The sequence below is a fragment of the Parambassis ranga genome, chromosome 9 (genome assembly GCF_900634625.1).
Source record: "Parambassis ranga chromosome 9, fParRan2.1, whole genome shotgun sequence".
NCBI classification, from domain to species: domain Eukaryota; kingdom Metazoa; phylum Chordata; class Actinopteri; family Ambassidae; genus Parambassis; species Parambassis ranga.
The window spans coordinates 11,725,866-11,749,616 of NC_041030.1; the positions used below are offsets into that span (position 1 = coordinate 11,725,866).

At 41.5% G+C, this 23,751-nt stretch overlaps 1 protein-coding gene across 8 annotated transcripts in view; it reads left to right on the plus strand.

Annotated features, from left to right (window-relative positions):
• The window catches only part of LOC114440908 (WSC domain-containing protein 2), a 44,411-nt gene that overhangs the window by 5,297 nt on the left and 15,363 nt on the right, over positions 1 to 23,751 (plus strand). For 4 of the 8 annotated variants that reach the window (XM_028413549.1, XM_028413547.1, XM_028413550.1 and 1 more), the window contains one exon: positions 193 to 9,151. The exons of 1 other annotated variant lie outside the window; for it this stretch is intronic. In XM_028413549.1, the coding sequence (XP_028269350.1) occupies positions 193 to 297 (105 nt within the window). In that variant the 3' untranslated portion in view covers positions 298 to 9,151. Of the gene's footprint in view, positions 1 to 192; positions 9,152 to 11,148; positions 11,633 to 23,751 lie in introns of those variants that run through there. 3 more of the 8 variants (XM_028413553.1, XM_028413552.1, XM_028413548.1) reach the window with 2 other exon arrangements.

Sequence of the window (23,751 nt, forward strand, 5' to 3'; positions counted from 1 at the left end):
TTAAGATAAATCCTTTTTTGTTTAGTAATGTGAGGTAGCATGCCAACATTTGCTACTTAGTGCTTACTTAGCACAGCCGAGACAAAATACATTTCAATGATGATCTGATCTTAGCACTTTATTTCTTGCAGAACATGAGTATGCAAAATGTTTACATGCTTATCAATAAAATTTATTTGATCATAAACACAGAGACTTAAAACAGCAGTGACTCCAGCTGTAATCCTGGATCCTCTGCTGGAAAAACACAATCATGACAGCTTGGTGCCTGAAACTCCTTTTACTTCAGCAGTATGAGGTGAACATGCACAACCTGTGTTTCTACCATACTCTGCAACTTGAAATGTTTAGGCACATAGTGATTCCAGTATATGTAGTTTAATGACATTTTATCATGCTTAGATTCTGCAGGTGCATTACAACACACTTAAATTCACAAAAATATTTCTTCCTCTTTGGTTCATTTTTTTTTTATTTCACTTTTTTTTCTGTGGTCTGAGGGGATATTTACCCATCTAGTTTGTTGGCACTTTCTGCATTATATCCCCTTAAATGCTTACAAAAATCCAATTAGCAACATCTCTTTTGAGAAATCATTACTCTTACTGGGTATAATGTACAGTTACCAGTCATTGGCATGCCTTTAAAAGTTCCAGCCTTTAAAAGATTGAATAAGGCTGAGCCTTCCAATGAGCCTTCAGTGCCTTTCATAAAAAAAAAAACACAGAAAATAACCTCAATAGATATACAAAAATAATTTAAGCCAATGCAAAAAGCATTGTATAACACATGCTGGTCAGAGGGCAAGAATTATTTTTGAAAAATAGCAGAACAGTATTTTGTAATGTGCATTGTCAGTGCTACTGTAACTAACAGGCTCATCTGAAGGAGAAAACCTTCCAGGTGGAGTCCAGGTTTCTCAATATTCTCTGCAGGTAAAGATCATCATAGAGACTGAAAGTTTAAATGAAAAATAGACAAAACCATGTCTGTGTACACGTGATCAGGACCTCTGACCATATTCAAAACCAGAGTAGGAGATAAAATCAGTTGACCCTTCTCGCCTGAAACTGACTGCTGCAAAGACTGAAAGATAACACAAAAACATAATTCTAAACTCTTTTCATTGCACTCTGCATTCAAATATATATATTTTTTTTTACATTTTATAACTGTGTTGAATGTGTGTTTATTTTCCCCTCCCCTGATGAGAGAATAATTGTCCTATATAAATGAATGGATTATCTTCAAGTGTCACTAGGTGGCAGCATAGCAGCACAAGAAAAACAGTCCTATTTACAGTCTTTGTGTTTTCCTTACAACTGAATGTTTAAAGAACCACTTTCCCTGTAATGTATTTTGTTGTTTGTATTGTAAATGGAGCCTTAAACATGTTAACTCGCTGCTGTGACTGTGAAGTAGCCATTTTTATATTGTTTTAGAATGCAGACATTTTATGGACAATAAGGAGATATATGCATATGTTAGTGTGAAAATAGGTTAATACTTCTGTTTGTACTGCCCAGCAGCATAATCAGTACATATATATTCAGAATGAATGGCCCCACTGGAAGCTGAGGTCCTGATTGCTGATTCTGTGGTCAACACACGACACTGCAGAGACACTTGAAGCAGAAAGGAGTAGAGCTGCAGCTCTCTAAGAGGTTTCAGAAAGTTAATTAGGCTTTTGTCATAGAGTGCTGCAGTAGTGCCCTTAGCACAACTATACGTTAATCAATACTCTCTTCCTGCCTCTCATGACAGGATGTATCATGGGCACTAAATTAATGCTGGGGGCTCTGTTTGATCAATAGCCATAGACAGTGCAGCCCAGGGGGAAGTAAATTAATGGCTATACATAGCAGTGGGGAAGTGTTTGTGAGTCTGAATGGGCAAGAAGGGGGAGATGGGTCACTGTCTGACTCATGTTGTAAGGTGTGAAGACATTCATCTGCGCCAAAGCATTAATAAGATAATCCACAAAATGGCACACTGTAACCTGAAATGGTGTTGTTCCTCTATTGTAACACTTCAGGTGAAGGGATGAGGATCCCTACTGTTAATCTGAGAGAGGGTCCACATGTTTGTGTGTTGTGTGTGTGTGGGAAGATGATTAGGTAAAAGAAGCAGAGATCACAGCTCATTACATACAGCTACTGGTCTGGCACTGGGAATAAAGCACAACATCCACTCATTTCTACAAAGACCCCACAGTACTGACACAGCTACAGATTGTTTAATCAGATCTTCTCTGTAGTCCTAGAGGTTAACTTTCAAATTTAAATGTAATTAAACCAATGGAAAGTAAAAGTGGTTCACTAAAAAAGTGACTCCCTTTTCATCTTCATCATCAGGGAGCCTAATTCTGCCTGTCCTCAGTTTCCCATGCTGATTCATCTTGATTATCTCCTGTAGCTGTCTCAGGAGATTAGAGAGGAAAGCCTTGTGTTATGACTCTTTAGTAGTCTTCTTTTGCACAAGAGGAAATGGAGGTCATCACCTGAATGTCTTACATTCTTCCTCAGAAATGGTCGGTTGTCCGTTGACATGTTGTGCTGAATCTGCTTCTCATCAGGCCTAAGCAGTTGGAGTTTGTTCTGAATAACTGCATGGACACATTCTTGGAGGACGCCCAGCTCTGTGGCAGTGTACTCTTGTGGGTTCATTGTTCTCATATCATGGGTCTTATCAATGGCCTCCTCTGTGATCTTTTTGGACAGGGGTCATTTTCTTCTGGATCTTTGTGCCACATTTGAATTCAGCAGCCCTCTTTTTCAGCATGCTGCAGGAAGGACTGTTGACACCATGTCCTTATGGGTGTCCTTGCTTGCTAAGTACATAATATCATCCATTTTCTCATACAGTGCTGACTTGAGACTTTCTATTACCCAGTAATACTACAGTAAAATGCACATGGACTGCTGACTTATCTATCACCATTTGTAACATTCACCTGCACACACACTCACCTCGTTTCTTTGTGGTGCTGACTTGCATGAAGCATATTTTCATTTTGCAGAACAAATCTCTTCTTCTCTGCATCTGCGTTTTAGATTTTCTCTCTGATGTGGTTACATTTGATGTGCATTTAGCTGCACACCGTCTCCAGGCAGAACTAAGATATCAGGCAAGTATGTTGCAAAGAGACAAGGGCATTTGGAGTCTTCAGTCTTCAGTGGTTTACATTGCTGAAGTTTAAGACAGGAACCTGTGGCAGTTTAATAGTGGGGTTGTTGAATTAATTCAACCTTCTAAGCCTATTTAAAAACTTTGAAGTGCTATCTTTATACTTTGAGGATCTGTCCAAGATGTCTGAATAAGCATATTTGTTTATTTAAGTTTTCATTTCATCCATCAAAATGCTAATGAGCATCTTGCCAACTATTCATATGCAGATAAGAGCTTTGAGGCCGGGATGCTACGCACCCTTGCAGCACAGTTGCCTTTGTTTAATGAGGAATTTTTAAAGCTTTCTTTCAGGCTGTTTGGGATGTGCATACATTAACAACTCTGCCCCTAAACAGAGCTCACCTCCCGCTAGTAATGAGGCCACAGCCCACAGCGTTAGTTGGACTTTTTCCAAAATGCGATTGAAGAGTGTTGTTTTTTTAAAAAACATTGTGGGCGGACATGTTTGTATTGCTTCACATCTACAGGTCTACTCAAGCTGATTATGGGCTGATCTAACATATTATATGTACCGGTATCATCTTTTATCTTAATTGTATAGATATTTTCGGGTATGTTCCCCATATTTGGTGCCATGTCAAGTCTGAGCAGATCTCAATACATATGCATGGGCTCTGCTGCACAGTAATGACTTCTTGTGGATCCTGTAAGATGAAATAAAAAAGCTGCAGTGCTTCTGCTCCTCCAGAGGAACTCCCTGTGAAGAATTTGATTAGATTATGGATGAGGCTAGAATAGATGTCATAGGTGATTGCATGTATGTGAGGAAAGTCTGTGTTTTATCTCACAAAATGTTGTCTGTATCGCCACAATAAGGACAATTGCTTTGTTCCTTTTTCTTTATCTCCTTGCATGGAGGAATAAATTGCTTCTACAATGCTAACCTAATGAGGCTGCACAGACAGGGCAGAAAATTGAATTTGGTCCTGAGGTTGATGAAGCGTCAGCGTGCCAGTCTATATTTGACTTGTTATGTGCTCCTTTATTTTAGATGTAAATTGACTTTTGTAAGTCACTTCCACAATCCGAAGAAATTTGTGAAACAAGAGAGATGATTCAATTATTTATTTATTCCCAGGAAACTTCATGCTGGGAGAGGAGTTAAGAATTAAGCATTAAGAAGTTTACATGCAGTAGAATAAAATGAAAGAGCAGACAATAGAAGAAGGAATCACTTAAACACATCAACATTGTTGCAGCTTTGAGTGTTTCAGTCAGGATCTTTGTTGTGTCTGCGAGCATTAAAATGAGCCGTTTTTGTCATTACTGATTTGTTCTGTTAGAACAGTTAACTCTCCTTCTTTTTGAGGTCATTTGAACGTATTTATGGTGACAGTGGCAGCAGAAGACAGAAGTGAAGGAGGATGTCACCGAGACAAATTGCACCATGAAGTGGGTCAGCTCTCTTGAGCATGTTCAGAATGGATGGTGGTGATACAACTGAGCTGCTGTTTGGCAGCTGCTTCAGTCAGTGTTAATAAACAGCAGACACCCACAGAAACTGCAATGTAAGTGCCCCATGTTTAATGATACTAATTAGACACCTGAGCTAGTGTGTGTGTGTGTGTGAGAGAGAGAGAGAGAGAGTGTGTGTGTGTGAATTTGAACATTGTTGTTGTGGGTGATTTTTAGCACTGTATAATTATCAGTAAAGGGTTGGTGTTCCTGGTGAATCAGTTTGACACCCTATAATTTCCTTAAGAGACAAACCCCAATTACCAGAAGGAGTTTTTGTCACAGGCCATTTGAAAACAAACAAATGTTTCAGTGAGCAGAAAAATAAAACCCTCCTATCAAAATGGGTTACTGGAGTGGAGGCCTGGTGGGGGGGCTATCCAATGAGTGAAAATCAATAAGCTGGTTACAATAACACTGGTTACTAATTTTCACAACACATGAAGAAATGTTCTGACTGGTTTCTGTTTCCCGGACAGGAATAATGTTGTAACAGTGTTTTGTAAAAAAGAGCTCACTTACAGTAAGAAGCTTTATTAATTTAAGGTTAGATTTACATTTTTAGATTTTTACATCTCAGGCAGAGTGTCTTATATTTAGCAGCTTTTAGAATCCACCCCTATTATCTTTCTGTCAGGGACAATAACACACACTAGCAAACCTATACTTAATCAATTCTACTTAAAAGAGGTTAACTAATGGAAATGGTAACTTGAACTAATCATCTAACAACAAGTCATTCATCTGCAAACTGTTTAATAACCAATATTTCCTCTTTGGTTCCTCAATTGTTTGCTGGTAATTACATAAAATGCCTCTTCCCTTAAAGTAAAGGGTCACTTATTATGCACACTGTAGTCACTGCATTATAAGTGAGTACAGACCACGGTGCGGGCATGAGAGAAGAGGCGTCACTCTCAGACAGCGTGAGGGATGTAACAAAGCCACTAGAAATCACTTCTTGTCATTTTCTAGATGACTGCAGTTCTCCTTTATTTTTCATGCTGTGGCCTTTAAACAGGAGGAAGTACCAGAGTGGCTCTGCTTGATGAATGTAGCTGAGATGTGCACACATGCGTGGCTTTAATAACGCCTATGGATCTGAGCTGAATATAGATGCTTATTAGCAGACAATAAGTTCCAAATTAATGAATGGAGTTCACAGTGTGATTGGCTGAGGCTGAAGCTGGGTGCCAGACACTGATAGCAGAGGAAATAAGACCAGTGACCAAAACATCCCAAACTGTGTCAGATGTGTCTAATGAGATTGGAGTCAGAAGGATCAAATGAAACTCACTGAGAGAATCATTATTTTTTTTATGGTGACTTAAAGATGTAGGTCTTCAGTAATGCTACCTCCCCATGCTGATGCAGCGACATTGAAACACCTCCTGAATAGCAATTACAACATGAGCTTGATTTCACGGCCTCAATCTTCCAAGCAGGACATTTTTTTGCAGGTATAAAATCTAGAGTAGAAACGGATTTATCTGCTGATTGCTGGAGTGCCTCTGCCAGCGATTTAAGTCAAATTCTTAAGATAATCTCATCATTAATTCATATTTCTAATAAATTCAGTGTGCCCTTTAAATAATGCAGGGCCTATTTTTTGGGTAGTTTTCAAAGGGACTGCTGAATTATTGATGCCTGCAGCCATCGCTGGGTTTAATTGATGAGGTCTGCTTCCTCAGTAAATTCTGCTCCACCTGCTTCTTTATGAAGAACAAACCAGCCAGAAAACTAGTTCCTTTCACTCACTCAGCCTCTGCATTAATTCTCACCTACAGCTGCAAAGATACACACATTTCCCCTACAATTATTGTGGTCAAAGAATTCACTACAGCAGTATTCATAATACCAAATTTTTCTCTTTAACTTTGCCTATTGTATTGCATTGTGTTGTGATTTGTTTATTTGTTACAGTGGCAGCTGGCCTGACTCTCCAGCTCTCACTTACTGCTTTGGGTGTTTTTTCACTGCAGGAGCATTTCTTAGGGAACCTTTTTTGGGGTGCTGTAGAGACACCGAGGCAAGGCTCAGTGCTGCTATGTGTGAATTCCACATAAACCAGTAACAATATGTTCAGATTGGAATCTGTTGGCTCATTATGAAGTCGCATTCAAAGCAGCTTCTTCAGTTATGAGCAAACTCTTTCTGCGGGTCTCATCCAGTGATCTCACACAACCTTTTTGTTTTTGTGCTGTGTGTCTATGCTCATCCATTTTGTTGCTACAGTCATTTCTGGCACGCACACACAGTCGATATGAAACCACACAGCCCTGTTGAAATACGCAACAAAGTACATTCTTTACACAACACTCTATGCAAGTGTACAAAGTGAGACAGAGCCTGTCCATTCCTCAACCAGCATCAAGATGCATTACTAACTAGACTGGAAAGGAACTTATAGGTGCCTAATTATTTACATTATATTTATTGCCAACACATTTGATCAACATTCTTACAACTCAGTGTGTTATGATGCAGCCTGAACGAGCTCTAATCAGATTTCACAGTGCTTGTGGAGGCCAATTACACAGAAAGGACAGAGCGACACAGAACATTCACATCAGATAGCATAAAATGTTCAAACATGTAGAGAGATATTTAATTTGTATTAATGAAGAGTGTCTCTGTCCTAGTTTCTGAGCAGGGAGACATGCAACCACGATGAACTGCAGACTTCCCTGCTCTCAGAGTCAAGAGAAAAATATTCCATAAAAAATTACTGCTAAAAAAAAACGAATATTTACTGTATGTAACATTTACATAAGAGAAGTGTTGCTGACAGGGAGACTTGCCTTGTTTATTAGTTTAAAGGTCATTCAGAGTGCAGCGCAGCTACACGTATTGAGTGTGTTATTTCTGTGCCAAATCAATGGGAATATTACAGAATAGAGCTGTGAGCTGTCTCATCAGCGGTGAATGTTTATTGTACAAAACCTGAACATGGAGGATCAATGTCATCTTCAAATGTGTAGCAGTGGACAGACTTTATTGAAGATCACTGAGAGGTTTTAGAGGCAGCCTCCAGGAAGATAATAAATCACTGTGCAGATCAATAAACATGACATGGTTATCAGCTGATTGACATACAAGTACAATCAGCAGGAATTGCAGGAATTGAGAAAACTTGAGTCAATTGTGCTGGAGGGAACCGTTTACTCTGTATTGATACAGGTTTACACTGTGTGTGTGTGTGTGTGTAATATTTTGGTGCAGACTTGATTAACTGATAGCATTGTCAATGCAGCCATTTGCAAGTCAGTGCATGCAGTTTCCCCTTCATGTTTCAGTCAGCAAAGCTTTCTGTTCATGCACAACAGAACGTCAACAGGCTGACATTTGCTCTAGTGGCATCACATTGGTGCTCTAAGTCATGTAGGTCACGGCTCTGGGAGCAACACTCAGAGACTTTGATTTTCTTCAAAGCAAATAATATCTTTCATCAGGCAGATCCTCGCTCTGAAAGACAGCACTTCTGTCACCAACGCCCTTTTAATTTATTTCTTTAACAGATACAAAAACATGTAGCATTTTGACAGAAACTCCCTGACTCTCTCCCCCTTTGTTGTTTTTTTAACCCCCAAACTCCCAGCCCTCACAACCTGATCTTTCACGGTTTCATCTTGATGCTATTGAGAGATAGTAGCCTTGTCAGCCGTGCTAATCCTTTTTTCCTGTTCTATACAAAGATTTAGTCTGCAGGCAGTGGACATAGAATAAAATACCTCTGGGTGTAACTGGATAGACATACAGCCAATAAAAGGAACAAAGCATGTGACATATAGGCAGAGCAACACCCAGACAACTGAGACTGACGAGTAGGTACAATGTTGTCTGTCTTGCTGTCTGCAAATATTGTAGATAAACAGCTACGATTGGTATGATAAGGTTTACTCAGACCATACAAAGATAACTGAAAATACTAGCTTTAAATGAGATGTTTTGTTTTTAGTTTTAAATGTTGCAGACACAATCTGCCCTACCAAACATGATTAGGCAGTTAAATGCAATCTGTGACTTAAGATATACTTTAAAATTATAAATGCATTTCTTCTTAACAACAGGAGTTAACTGGTCCATCATTCAGTCTTGTGGAAGACATTCAATGCTCCACCTCACATTCATATGTAATCATGAAACACACACCTCCACAGAAGTGTGTTTAAATGTCTTCTTCATGACAGCTTCTTCCTGGATTATCAGCTAGTGTTACGGTGTTGACATTTCATCGTTTCTGACTCCCATGCTGGAGGCGAAACTGACGTTCCCAAATTACCTGTTTCTGATCTCATGTAGCCCCAGTGGCTCTCTGACAATAGTGTTTTTGAAAGCTGTGGGCGTCGACTCTCTTTATGGGGTGCATGGTGATGAAACCTAAATCTGGATGGTGTTCAGTAACCTGTGATACACATGTTGACTTGTTACATCAGTAGGAGGTCAAACAGTGAACCTAAAGAGAACGTACTAGGCTGCACGTACTCATTTTTACTCCCATCACATTGCACAGACATGTGACAAATGTGTGGCGACCCCATTTCTCATGAAAACTCCCAATATTTAAGCTCAGTGCTGCAGTGGATTTCTCACGAGGCGCTGTTTACAGCGCTAGATTGATCTCTTGGGGGAAACTTCCCTTTGAGGTGATTCAGAGAGGGGGTAGGCTTACATGGTGCTGCAGAGAAATGTGCTGTTCGTTATGAATAAAATATTCCATAGAGGGATTAAACAGGACAATGTCCCAGCAGTGGACTTTCTGTGTATCGTTTGCTGATGGCGATGTGCAAAAAAAAAAGCTTTATTAGAAAACAGTCACAATCTGAAAATTCTCTCTCACCACTCTGAGATTTTACACAATGAGCCTTTTATCTTCTTTGGGGGAGATAAACTAGTGGTGGTCACACACAGGCCAGCTCACAATGCAGTGACTGCAGGCTTTATGAGGGGTTGACATGTGTTGGCTGGCCTGCAGTTTTATCTCTTGCAGCACATGATTTATAACCCTGCCTCTGACCTCCAGTGTGTGTGTGTGTGTGTGTGTGTGTGTGTGTGTGTGTGTGTACACCCTTGAACAACACATGAAAAAAAATAGAAGAGTTGTTTTCCATCTATCTGCAAAACCCTGCAGTGCAGTTGATCAAAACAAACTCATTTGCCTTCCACGAATGCCGGACTATGACTTTTAGTGCTGTTTGGCCACTGCCCCATCCTGTCTGTCTGATTCAGCATGACTAATATGCACACTGGTGAGTTCGCAGTGCCTCTCTGAGTTGAAGTCCGTCGCTGAGTCACCATGTAAGAGAGAGTAATTGTAAGTGACAGCACTACGGGCGACAGCACAGACAACAACCGAGTCATGAATTGATGCTGCTGGAATATGCAGAGTCATCTCTCCTGTGTCAGCACAGCATCCCTTTAGGACGGACCAGTTAAACTTGTAATGAGTGAGTGCCTCACACAGTTAGCAGGTGCAGGCTTTGACTAAACACACAGATGAAACCAACCCACAGTACACTTCAGAAAAGCTTAGGCCAGGCACAGGAAACTTTAAAGTCCCTCCTACACTGCTCCTCTGCATGCATGTGCATGTCCTTAAAGATCTGTGTAATGCAATAGCTCTAAGCCATTAATTTTACGGCAGTGACTGTCAGGGACAGAACGATAAAACTGATTGAAGACCACAGTTTACACACTAGAAGATTTACGGTTAAAGAGAATTGATGATCACCACCCCAATCTCTGACTGGAAATTCTGAGAATTGCAGCGAGACACACACTCTCTTTCTCTCTCACACACACATACACACACGGCTGAACATCTGGAGGTGGGTATGAGAGGGGTGATGCAGAAAGGATTAAAATCAGAGTGGGGAAAAAAAGGTATTAATCAAACCGTGACATCGGTGCATTTGGCTCAGAGACAGAAAGAAAGGGGACTGTAAGTGGTGAGATAGAAACAAAGATGACTTTTTTTTCATGACAGAGGATCAATGTTCAAAATTTAAAGGAGCAATTAGTATAATTCTCAAAAAGTTTGCCACTGTTGTTTCTGTTAAACAGCCCTTAGATACTGAAGCTACCTTTATCATGGTGTGTGCTTCTTAGATGTTAAATATCAGATGGCAGAGTAAACAGCATCACTGCTGTAAGATTCGCATTATCCCATGTTATGATGATTAAACTATAGTAAAATGGTTTACTATAGTTGTGTTGGTTGTAAAAAAAATTCTGCTCTTGAATATGCTTGACTTGCTATAGTGCAGCAATAAACTCTATATGCACGGCGTTTTGCATATGCATGTTTTTTTTAAGAAAAGAAAATCTAAATTTCCTGGATGAATTTTCTCACGTTTAGACCGGAGCTATAAGCAGGGAGCGTGTCACCGCGCCAGACCTCACCTGTGTGGCCCAGAAAGCAGAGCGGCGTGCAGGGAGCACCGCGCCTCTGCGGGCCCCTCTGCTGTGTCTCTTTAAGTACAGCAGGCAGTGCTGTTGGTCCGTGTGTGTGAGCGCAGGGCGCGCACGGTGTGTGTCGCTTCCTCTCCGCTGCGTCAAACAGTCTTCCCTCTCACCGGACAGGCGACAGAAAAGACAAGTCAACCCACCGCGCGCATCACATCCCCGCTTGGACCTGAACAGAGGACTGGAGCGACCCAAACGAGGACGGGGGCTGTTTTCAGCGGGGCTCATGTAAAGACAGGAAAGCCTGTGAGGCCATTAACAGTACTCCCACCTTCTCCGGCCAGAATATAGAAGCGTGTAGCGGTTCATCTGCAGTACAGCAGATTATTGAACAGCAGCAAGAGACTGTGCGGGCTAATGGGATTGACAAACTAACGTTAGGTATCTGCATAGCAGCAGGAGCTTCACATGCTGACGCGTGGTGCTGCTCATATTTGGCTGAGTTATCGAGGATCTGAAACATGATGTCTGAGCCTGAGAGGTGACCATCCTCAGCTGAGTCCTCCGTCTGCTGATGTTCGAGGTAAGATCAGCTCTTCTCTCACATCACATAAAGACATTAAAGAGAAGAAAATCTTCTCTGCTCGGGACAAATCCTGTAAACTGAGCTGCTGCTGTGTGTGTGTGTGTGGTGCAGCAGAACTCCTGATATATCAGCTCTCGCATGCACATTTATGGTGCGGAGACTTTTTTTTATTCTTTATCATCCTTAACGTTGGCATCTAAAAAGATGCTGCTACTTGTTGGTAACACATTTTACAGACCACATGTTTTGATTCTGCCTCAAGTGATAAAAATAGCTGCCCTGGTTGGTTGTACACACACACACACACACACACATCCTGTAAAGAGCTGCTTTATTTATTTGTCTTCTAGCTGCCTAATCCAGCTGTGCATGCATATCTCGCTGTAATATCTTGTGCTTGTGTGTGACAGATGCTCTCTGTTAGGTACATTGTCATGCTTACTGGCCTGGGAAAAATGCATTAGTCTCTAAGCAGGTGCATGCGTGGTTGGTGGCCCACAGCCTGAACACCTTCCTCCAAAGTGTGAGGATGCTGGAATTCCATTTAGAGCCCTTCTGCTAATTTTTAACCAAAGCTGCAAATCAGACTCAAGACAGAGCCTATAGCCTGCACCCCCACCTCCTCTCTTATTTGTTTGTCTGTGGCTCTAAGAAAACTAAACTTTGTTCTTCACATGTTAAAGTTTAGTGGAGAAGTTTGTTTTTTTTGGTACAATGACCATAATTTATTTTTTTCTGAGATTTTGTGGGGAAACAAAATTCTAAGAATACACCCTGCCGTTTTTTCTTAATAAATAACAATAATTGTAAATTTTTGCCCTGACTTTGTTACAATTCTTCCTGGTTTTTGGTGACCTTGGTCCACTGTAAATTAGCACAGCACTTGTTATGATTGATCACAGTGCCCTTAAAATCCATTGATGAATGCCACTAATTGCTCATGTTGGTGCTATTTCAACACTCGTCATGCAGATAATAAAAAGAATACAGCATGACAGACCTCTTGTTATGGCAGCTGGAGCATGGCACAGTTCACAGCTCTTGAATCTAAACCAAGCTGAATCGATCAATGGCGTGAGTACCACTGGAAAATAAAAGCTAACACCCTCCTCGTCCTCCTCCTCTTTAAAGCCACTAGTTATGGGTTTAATAACAATAATGTGGCTTTCAGCTGTGCAGGGCAGAAATGTACGGGTGCTCATTCAAACTATAAAATCGCATAGTCATTATTGTTCTTAGCAGCAGCTGTGCTGTCCTGTGAGGTCAGTCCTCCCTGAAGCAGAAGCAAACGGCCATCAGAGTAATTCATATTTGTATCCTCATGAACTGCTGTAGTGAATAATCAGAATCAAAGTAATAAAAGTTTGGTTCACCAGAGACTTTCAATGATCACACTGTTGAGATTAAATCTTGAAAGAAAAAATGTTTTTGTAAATTGCTGTTGAATTTAATACATTTTCACACACACACAAGCAAAAGAGCAGCCATGGCTGCAGCGTAGACCCTGAGAGAGGCTCGGATATAAAGTCATTTGTGTAGGACGGGGTGGTCGGCATCAGAGTGAGAAGGCTTTGAATTCCTTCAGGGATTATTTCTTCATCCTCTTGGCCACCTCTCAGAGACGTGCCACGGATCATATCCAGTGACTTTGAAGATCGCCAGAGGAACTGACAGGAATTACAGTCTTTGCATGCTTGTGCTGGCCCTCACAGCGACGTTGGTGCAAAATGTGTAGGTTGGATGGAGCTTGTGTTCCTGATATATCACCATCAAGAAAGGATATCAAGATCCGTTAGAGTATTAACTGCACTCGCCAAAGACACGCTGAAACTTTCAGACTGCTTGTTGTGTCTGACGTTCGAAGTCATGTAAATTCATCGCATTTTATTGATGTGGATTTAAAACACATTTTTGTTTTAGGGAAAAATTATTATTTCCTTATTTTTCCTTGAAAGAAAAGAGGAGGATAATCTATAAATCTGTGTTACGGTCACACAGTTCCAAGGAGTGGGTCAGCCTGTGCATCCCAGCCAGATTTTCAGCTTATAGCAGGATTATTCATGAACCAGACCTCTCCTAAGACATATCCAGATAATGGGACCGCTTAGACAGGTGGTAAGAAAATAATTACCTAAGCTGAAAAACTCAAAGCCAAAGCCAGGAACACATTATGTAAAGTCCATGTCCGGATGTTTTTTTTATTGTGCTGTGAGATCTTCAGCCTGCAATGATTGGTCATCTAACAGCCAATTATGTTTTTGAACTCAGACCTGCTGGTCAGGCTTTGTGTGTGTGTGTGGACATTAAAAAGTCATGTTTAACACAGGGCATTGTTGGATGCAACATCCTGAGTCCTTTATTTCTGAAGAACAGACTGTTGCTACGATAACAGTCTGTTGCTAAGGGTGCAGTTCTGGTCACACCCAATCTGCTAAATGTTAATTTCAGTTATATTAAATATTGTGTTACCAGCATGCATTCAGTGTAAAAAAGGCCCTTTTTTCCTTATGTGTCACTGATCTGTACTCCTTACCACTGACCCCCCTCAGTCTGACCCAAGCTCTGTTTACCCTGCACATCCTCAGACTGACTCACAACTATCTAACACCAACCTCCCAGGGGAGGAAGAAGGCTTAACTCTGTGTGTGTGTGTGTGTGTGTGTGTGTGTGTGTGTGTGTGTGTGTGTGAGACAGTAAGAGAATGAGTGTGGATGCAGACAGTTAAATGACAGAAGATGAGGAGTAGAAGATAAGGAGAAAATAATGAATGTTACAGACACTTTTTTTGTGGTCTGTTGCTCGACCTTGAGACGCTGCCAGTTGATGCGATTATCACATCACTGCTGTAATTGCTCACCTTGAGTAGAAGACCCCCTTGTTCTTATTTCAACTTGATCGCAGCCTCACAAAAAGGCCTTTGTTGGTGTTAAACTGCTGGGTTCTGTATCCTGTACCAGCTGTACCAACAGAGGTCCAACCTGGCAACAGCACAGCCTTTAAATAGAGAAATGGAGTTCATCAGCTTCAGCTTTTTAGGACAAAATAGCCCAAGTAGCTGCCTGTGTGTTAGCCATTTATACTCCTGAAGGAGTTCCCACATTAAAGTTATTTATAGCAGCCAAAAACTGAATAATGTGGGAGTAAAGATAACAAGATGCCATTTACTTCCAATGATGATGTTAGCAGTGGACTTAATGACCATGTTAGGTCAATATAGTTAATATCCATTTTAGCAAGCAGCCTGTGGTGTTTTCCATCCATCTACACCCAGACTATGCTGCAAAGAATTAGTCAGGCTATTTCTTGAGATGATGTCAGGAGATTTTTGATAAGCTCTGTCCTAACAATGCTGCGATCCAGCAGCAGGAGTGTGATGAAGAATCTGAAGGAGTGGAGCCCCTTCTGGGTCTGTCAGTGTCAGCAGTGACTTCAGATCTCCCCTCAGTGTGCTGGGCCTTAATTGGGCTGTCACGCTTGCTAGAGAAATTTGTCAGGTTGCTGTGAAATGAATGACATGGCCAAATCGAGACATGCGTTGTTTATTTTTTCTACCTCTGGAATAACAGGATGTTCACTGATGTTTAATAGATAAACTACTTTTGCTTATTTCCTGTTGGGAACGTGTCATTAAAGGGTAAATAGTAGTACATTCTCATGATAGCTTTGTGCTCGGTAATTGCATCCACTGGGATTTGCTTTGAAAGATGTGCAACAGTAACCAAGCTGCACCTATTAATACACTCCTAAAGCAGGGGCTTATTATTCTTACACTCAGCCGTACATGTTGTCCCATTAATTTCCAGCAGCAAGCAGGATGAGCGCCTAAGTCTATCCCCTTATCAGCTACTTTTCTGAATCTGGCAGTGAGCAGAGCGCACACATGAGTGGTGCTAATGTTCTCCATCTGTCAGTAACACTACTCAGGTTGGCTGTGATGCTGGGAACTATCACATGCGCTAAATGAAGCACGCCTGGTCAGCCACGAGCCCGTCGCCGTGCCATGTCAACCCTCATCACCTCCGCTCTCTTGGTGACGGTGCAGATGTCTTTCCCAGGTTGCTTAGGGGCAGGATGACTCAGCTCCAGCTCCCACTCAACAGCTCACTGACTCCCTGTTCAGGCCGTCTCCTCAGTCAACCGGCAACTAGAACATGGTCTGCCTGCACAGTTAGACTGAATGCTTTTGACTGTAGAGGTTCAATTAACTGTTTGTGACGTTATTTTTTTTTTATCAGCAAACACAGAAGTGCTTCAGCTCCGGTGAATTCATGTACAACAGGCTGGGATTGCTAGCTTCTGGCTTATCTTGCTGTCTAAGTGAACCATAAGCTGTCATTTCATCTACATCCTTTTCTGCCGCCACCCCCATACAGTGAAGGTGTGGGTGGATTCTTGTTTGTGGTGTTGACAGCATTGAAAAGTTCAGCACTAACATGCCTCTCCACACAGAGCGCCCCTTTATGTCCAAAAAATCCACAGACCTCACTGTGAAGGGTTCCTTTAGAAGTGCTCACTGCTGAAAACAAGACTCCCTTTAAGTTCCACAGGCCAGAACTCAAAACATGAGCACATGAAGCTAAACGTATAAACATCATGAGGAGAGAGAAGTAAGAAAATGTGTTTTAAACTGTGCAACTGACCATTTAAATGTTTGCTTTTTTAAAAAATAGTAGAGCACCTCAAAGATTTCACATGCACACATACACATACACGGCCCTCTTCTTTCTTCCTTTGCTTTGGAGATGTTGTTGCATGTTGCATCAGAGCAACAGTGAAGCGTTACTGTATGCACCCATCATATTTTATTCATCTTAGGAGCGGCTGCAGCACTGAGGCGGGCTCCTTCCTGCAGGCCTGAAGCAGGCAGCTGTCAAAGAGCCTGAATCCCCAGATGCTTTTGCTCATCTCTTCTTATGCACACACACACTCAAACACACACAGATGCACACATTAAAATGCAGGATGTGGCACTTTCCTGCATATACATATGCCTGGTAGAAACCACAATTTCTCAGTTTCCTTCACATGTGTCTCATGTGGTAATTGAGTTTAAACACAAAGAAATTTACCTAATTTATAGCAGGCAGAAAACACATGTTCCATGTCCTATTTTAAATTCTACTTAAGCTACATGTGAATTTCTTATGTTGTGATATGGAGCTGATGGCCTACAGTGAGCACGTCAACAACTTCTCAACAACAACAACAAAAACATTGAAGTAAAAATAGGACATGTGAGCAACAATGCCTGGTTGTTTTTAATTGGAATGGATATGTTGACAGCAGGCCTCTGGTGATGCTTGACCTTTACTGGCAGATTTGAGTGATGCTGATGAGGCTCATGGTTCACTACACATTTTCCAAAGCATGCTTACAGAGCACACTGTGACTATATGTACACACTTCATGTTCTCTCAGATCCTAACTGCTGCACCCAGCTCGCTGCACTGCGTGATTGTGCACTCTCAACAGCTCATCAAAAAAACAGCTAAATAGCTTGCATACAACAACAACAGCTGACTGTTCTCATGCAATCTTTTCACTCCATTTGTTTTATTTATTTATTTATTTATTTGGAGGAAAGTAAAGCCAGGCAGCATGTGATGATATCCAGCTCCATTCAGGTGCCGCTCATTCTGCTGCCTTTCTCCAATATGCCTCATTTTCTATGGCTTCAGTTAGTCAGTGTCAGCATAGGTGTCAAATACTTGCTGCTGTGGGTTATATGTGTAGGTGGTGGAAGTAATATCGACTGCACACTAACGGCAAGGCAATTTTTTTTTTCCCCGCTGCACAAAAAGTTAAGATTTTGTGTCATGACTCAGAACACATGTTCTGGTTGCTTTGTACTCAGCTCTGTCTGTGGACACATTAAAAATGAAAACACTGCTGTTGTGGTTGACCTCCTTACATGTAACTGTCAACTGCCATTGGCTTCATGTACCGGTACATAAATCGGCTGTGTAGTGTCTGAGCATAAAAACAGAGGCACTGACAAGCTTCGCATCTGAATATTTGCGGTGTTTCATGTTGGACCAATCTGAAATCACAACTACACTGACACCTTTTCTTCCTATTTCAAAGTAAATATAACCTTTATGGATCTTATCTCAAGTCAGTGATGTATTTAAACAGGGTTTTGACATGTATGGTGTTATCATTAATGCCGCAATCATGTACTTATTGGCTTCCTCTACATTTGTGGGTTTGCGGTCTCTCAGGTCACTATCTGTTCCCTAAGTCACTAGAAATTGCTTTTTATTATCATAAGTTAATGTATGCAGCATTCTGTAATAATATAATATAATAATAGCATCATAAATAGGAAGTGAAATAGAAATCGAGAAGTTCAGTATTTTTTGGCCTTGCTGTGTGCTGATGAAGCTGCTTTTGTCAGTCGTGGGACAGGTGCCTGTCAGGCTGTTAAGTGCACTATATTGTACAAGGGATGTTGCAACTAGATCTGAGCAATAAAATTAGGTGGTAGACGCAAAAGACCTCCACTGTTTTACTTAATGCATGTTAGCTTCATGCTGAGATAGCAGCTTGCAATTGTCTGAAACGATGCTAGCATGTGGTGCTGTGGACCAGATCACCCTTGCACTCCAGACAACACCTTGAGAAACCTCTTTAATCCTCCTTTATCTCCCAGCGCCAAATGTTACAGACTTATCTTGCTCTCAGGGGTGTGTGTCAGATTAAAAAATTACAGTGATAATCAATACATGTATGATCTGAAAACAGGCCCCGCTGCACAGGAGCAGCCTCTGAGACTGCACTGTGGTTTCTTGAAGGAAACAGAGGAAGTTAAAATACAGGAAGTGTAATATTGTCAATAACTTATCACTTCAGACACAACCATGTCTGCAGGGCTGCTGAAGCACATATTAATGGTAAATAATGAGGGGACCAGAGTATTTGTTAATGCCGTATTTCTCTGGAAGATGAAAGAGGTGTAGAACAGAGCTGGAGGATTCAGCTACTAGCTTAAGGACTGAGTAGGTCCTTGAGAAGGGAGCTGTTAAGGGTCCTCGTTGATGCAGCAGCTTTGGTCAAGAGTCCTACAGTGGAGGGTCTGTCTCCCCTCCCGCTGCGCTGCTGTGCACCGGCTGTTTGTCAGATCTTACTCTGCCCAGTGGTCCAGAAGAAGCTGTTATACAAGGACAGTCGTGTCATCACCTTTCCACTGCAGTAAATTCCTCCAGGAACACAGGGTCAGTGCAAAAATAAAGAAGCTTCCTCCAGGCAATGTTTAGATGGAATCACTGTTTAGCTTTTCACCTGTAGTAGAGATTCTCTCTGTGGCCAGAACAAGAGTTAGATATTTTTATGCATTACACTGAATTTAATATTGTGGGAAACATACAGTCAATGACAATAAAAAGACAACCTTAATAATTTTTGTGATCATTAGAGGCTACAAGTTTTGCATCAGACATGAAGACTGTGTTGTGTCTCACTTTCATTAATCCACTCACACATCTAGTGTGGGAGGATTGACAGGCCGGCGTTGTTTCCAATCAAACACAGCAAAATGTGCATTCACTGGAAATAGCTATAGCAACATTTGTCCCGCTGCTGATCCACTGCTCCAGCACTTACTGCTGCATGTCGTGACAGTGATGGCATATTTTTCAAGCAACAAGTTTACAAACTGGTTGGGGTTCCTTCCTGTCGCCTGGCTGAACACTGAGAAGAGAAGATCGCGGGTTATTATGACGCAGCGCTGTCCCAGCTTTCACCTCCATTTTCAGTTACCACAGTGTCAGATCCCGCCATGAGCAACAAATTTTGCAATCACAAACTGAAGTGTGCACCTGATCTGCAACACACAGGAGTAGTTAGTTACAGCTAACCTGCTGTGTGTGTTCAAACTAGGATTCAGAATTCCACCCCTGGTCTCTGAAGTCCTGGCAACCTCCATCCACTCCCACTAATGCTACTGTTACATAGCATTGTTACATAACGTAGCACTTCCTAGGGAAACAGAGAACATTATCCAGGCAGCAATCACATTTCCTCTCTACACATAATTGGCGAAACAAATGAAACATAATTTCTAGGAAGTAAGGATGGTAACATTGAAGTAAACAGAGTCCGCTCCATCATCACATCCTGAATTATGTTTCACGGACCAGTTCAAGCTCACAAATAGTAAACAGAGACCATGAATATGAAGTCTTTAACAGTCAGTCATTCAGCTGAGCCAAACACCCACACACCAGTTCTGCTGAGAGCACATTCTTAGTAAAATCTCTGTGGCCAACATGGAAAAAGAAAGTGCCTTTTTCTCTGTTAATAAATAACAGTGTTTGCCGTGTCGACTAACAGCTAAAAACTGTTAAAATTTCCTTACAGCGTTTCCTATCCCAAGACTGCTTCACCTCCTCCTCCTCCTCCTCCCCCTCCCTGTCCTGCAACTAAACATTTGCTGCAATCCCCTCTTAAGTCTATTCAAGCATAGAGGACTGAGCTTCACAGCAGAACTGAGCTGGGAGAATTCACTTTTAATTAAAGCAGAGATCCTCTGTGCTCAGTGAAGGTGTGAGAAGAAAACGAGGGAAAAAAAAGCTCTTTTCCTGTTTGGAAAAAAAACCTGCAGATACTCTGTAAGGCCTTGAATGAAGAGCTTTGTTAAGGTTGGATAGTGGAAGACATCATTTGATCTCCCATTGACAGCACCTCCCCCCCTGCAGAATAATTGCTTCTTTTATGAAGCCATTAGAGAGGACCGATTCAAGTGATTGTTTCTCAAATGTCCATCCATGTGGCCAACTGGGATCTGTGCATGGCAGCTTCACAGGCTGCAGAAACTCACACAGCGGGAATCTGGGATATTTGTCTGTGTGTGGAGTTTTGTGACACATCGTTAGCACCATGACTGCCTGTCTGCTCTGTGCAAAAATAGTCAAAGGTCTTTTCATGTCATTCTCTTTTCCATTCTTTCAGATTCACAGAAGAATTAGTGCTAATCCGGATGACTTGTCCATTTTTTTTATCTTTCTGTTAATTGAGCTCTGCTGCTTTGTGTCCACAATCACTACGGTGGTTTTACTCCATCACTTCCATTTTCTTTTTGACTTTTTTTGTTGGTTATCACTGTGTACCGCTGGATAGGTTCACAATCATCAGTCATTCGATTACAACTCCGCAGCTTAACGCCACTGTGCAGCAGTCAAAGACAGGATTACATTATTTTTAGGCCCTTTAATTTACCTCTTCTCTTTCAGAGTAAAAGGTCACCACTGAGCTTAATGGACCATTGAGTATTATCAGGATTACAATGAGCTTTTTCCCTGCCATCCTGGGCTTAATTTTTAAGCTTCATGGGTTGTGCTTAAAAACTCTTCCTGCCATTGGTCTGTCCAACCTTCTCCTGTGCCAAATGCATTGAAATTTGTAATTACCCCAGGCTTTGGGAGGGTGTAACCAACAGGGCTAAATACTGCAATCATTTCATCACAGCAGGAGCAGATGCTATACTCCATGAGTGTCTATTTCAAAAACACAAACCACAAGAACACCTAATAAATATGCAAGTATGCAAGTGGAGATACAAAAACAAAGGTTGTAATGGTGTCACAAATATAGCTGTATCTGTGATACTGACCACAGGCCACATTCTTTTATTGTTTAATTGCTGACAGCTAGTGAGGATGGTGTGCAGCAGCACCCATAGTGGAACTCTACTTTTAGAAACTTTATCATAAGGTATGTGAAGTGGCACTTTGTGCCAGGATGCAGAGGTCAATCTTGTCTGAGGCTGATGGTTTTAGAATAAGAAGCAAAATAAAAAAAAACTGGTTAGGAGATTTAAAACTTGCTCCTGAGATTCCTGAAAACATCTTAAAAGATGAGTTTCCTTTTCAGTGGCCACCGGTAATTAAGATTATTGGGCGCTAATCCAATCACTAATGTGGGCACGCAGTCAGATCAAACACAGGTTTAATTAAAATAGCTGACACAGAAATGTGGAGCCAGCATAACATGGCAGCTTTTGCCAAGTGAAGAAAACGGCTTTGGCAGTGTGATCCTGTTGTTATTGGAAGCAGCCATGTTCACACTCCAGTTTGCAGAGGTCACACACTCTTAAGAGTTGCCATCTGCGCTCAACGAGTAGCTCATAAATCTGTTCTGAGAGAAGCAAAACTTTGGCACCTAAATGGTTCATTTGAAGCTTGTCAGTCTTACAGTCTTACAGTCTTTCTTTTGACGTCTTCCAAAACATTTATCATGAGTTTAGGGCCTGTAATGAGGCATGGGGTGATTCTGCAGGTCAGATGGCGCGGAGCAATCTGTTTAAACACAAGCATGCTCAGCGTTATCACCGGAGGAAGAATGTGATCTTTAGTTTGATTTGATTTGACAAACATAGCTAATGCGCACTGGCAGGCCAAACACACCAGGAGAGCGGAAAGACAGGCCCGAGGGTGAGGGGAGGGTCATGACTGCTTCAGATGTTAACCCTTGTCTCTGCCGCTGCAGAGACACAAGATTTGTACAGTACAGCACTTTCACAGGATGGGAGGTACACTTATACAAACAGGGAGGCTTAAAAAAAAGGACAATGAGAAAACCTAAATGGTTTCCTCAGTCGCTAAGCCCAGCACCGGCTCCTCCTGATAAGCTCCTCTTCCTGCCACTGTTAATACTGACTGTCTTTCGAGTGCTATCACAGCAGTGTGTCCCCTAGAAGTCCATATCTGTATTTCATTTTACTGAAAAATCCAAGCACAGCTTTCCTGACATTTTACCATGCAGTTGTTTTTCCTCATTTTTTTTTACTTGATTTTATACAGCAAGAAAACCACATTTTAATTTGAGGGAGGATATCTCAGCTAATTTAATTCAGCTGCTGTGATTTAGCTGTGTGGATTCAGAGGTCTAGCAGTTAGGACGCCTCACCCACATTCAAGTGAAAAGAATGCTTTTTGGCAATCCTGACACGAGGGACTGGAAACTGATTGCATCTGCAGAAACATGAGTGAATTTTTTATCTTCTTCAGTTGTCACATTTCCAAAAGATCCTACAAAAATTCCCATTTTATCTCCGGTCATATTGTCAGTGTGACAGGTTTTTAAACCAGATCAATATTACATAATCACATTGATAGGAGCTTCTCACTGCTGTTGCTGCATGTCGTGTCTAAGGTTAAAGTGGTTTCCTTGTTTTAATTCACTCCCTGTTCATTCTGGTTCAACAGTTCGGAGCTCTTGAGGTGCTCCTCTGTCTCACTGAACCCTTCTCTCTCTCTCTCACTCTCTCTCTCTTCTCCCCCCCCCCCCCTCTGGTCAGATATATAGGAATATTTATGGATTGACTTGTGAAGCTATTGGCCTCTCAGCACAGGCAGAGCTGGCTGTCTGCCTGCTCACTGAAGATTAACTTTGACGTTTCCTCCCCTAAATCCTCTCTGATTAAATATTTGCTGGCTCATTTAATATGAATGTGAATTAATGGTCAGTCAGTGAGTTCATGTCCACTCCACTTGTGTCTCTGCAGCACCTCCTGTCTCTCGTCTGTTGCGTTTCCTCTTTTTCTGTATCTGTTTCACACTCAAGGTTCAGCCACTGGTCCTGTTGTTGGAGCTAAATGAGAATGAACTTCTGTGAACCTGTAATTAACTGCACTGCAGATGCATGGGGACCTGACACGGGTTTTAGCCACAGCAGTAACATTGCTGTAGTGATGGGAGTTCATTCAGCCACAGACAGACATACCTCAGCAGATATTTAGATTACAGTCGAATCATGTGCACACCATGAATCCAAACAATGACTGACCCTCTGGCTCCTTAAAAATATATATAATAAATGTTTATTTAACATTTTTAGTGAAATGTTTGGTGCACTGCTGACGTGCTCTTTGTGAAGTCATTAGCTCTCATATGACTTACACTGAGGTGAATCCCATAAGAACTGTATGATTGTTTAACTCATGTCAGAGCCTATGAAGACAAACAGAGCGAAATATAATCTCCTTTTACTCAGTAAGCTGACTATAACATATAACCACAGGAGAATGTAAGCTATGTAAATAAGTATCAGGCCTCTGAATGTTTTTCTTTCCCCCCTACATTACTCATTTACCAGCAGCCCCGCTGGTTCCAGATCCA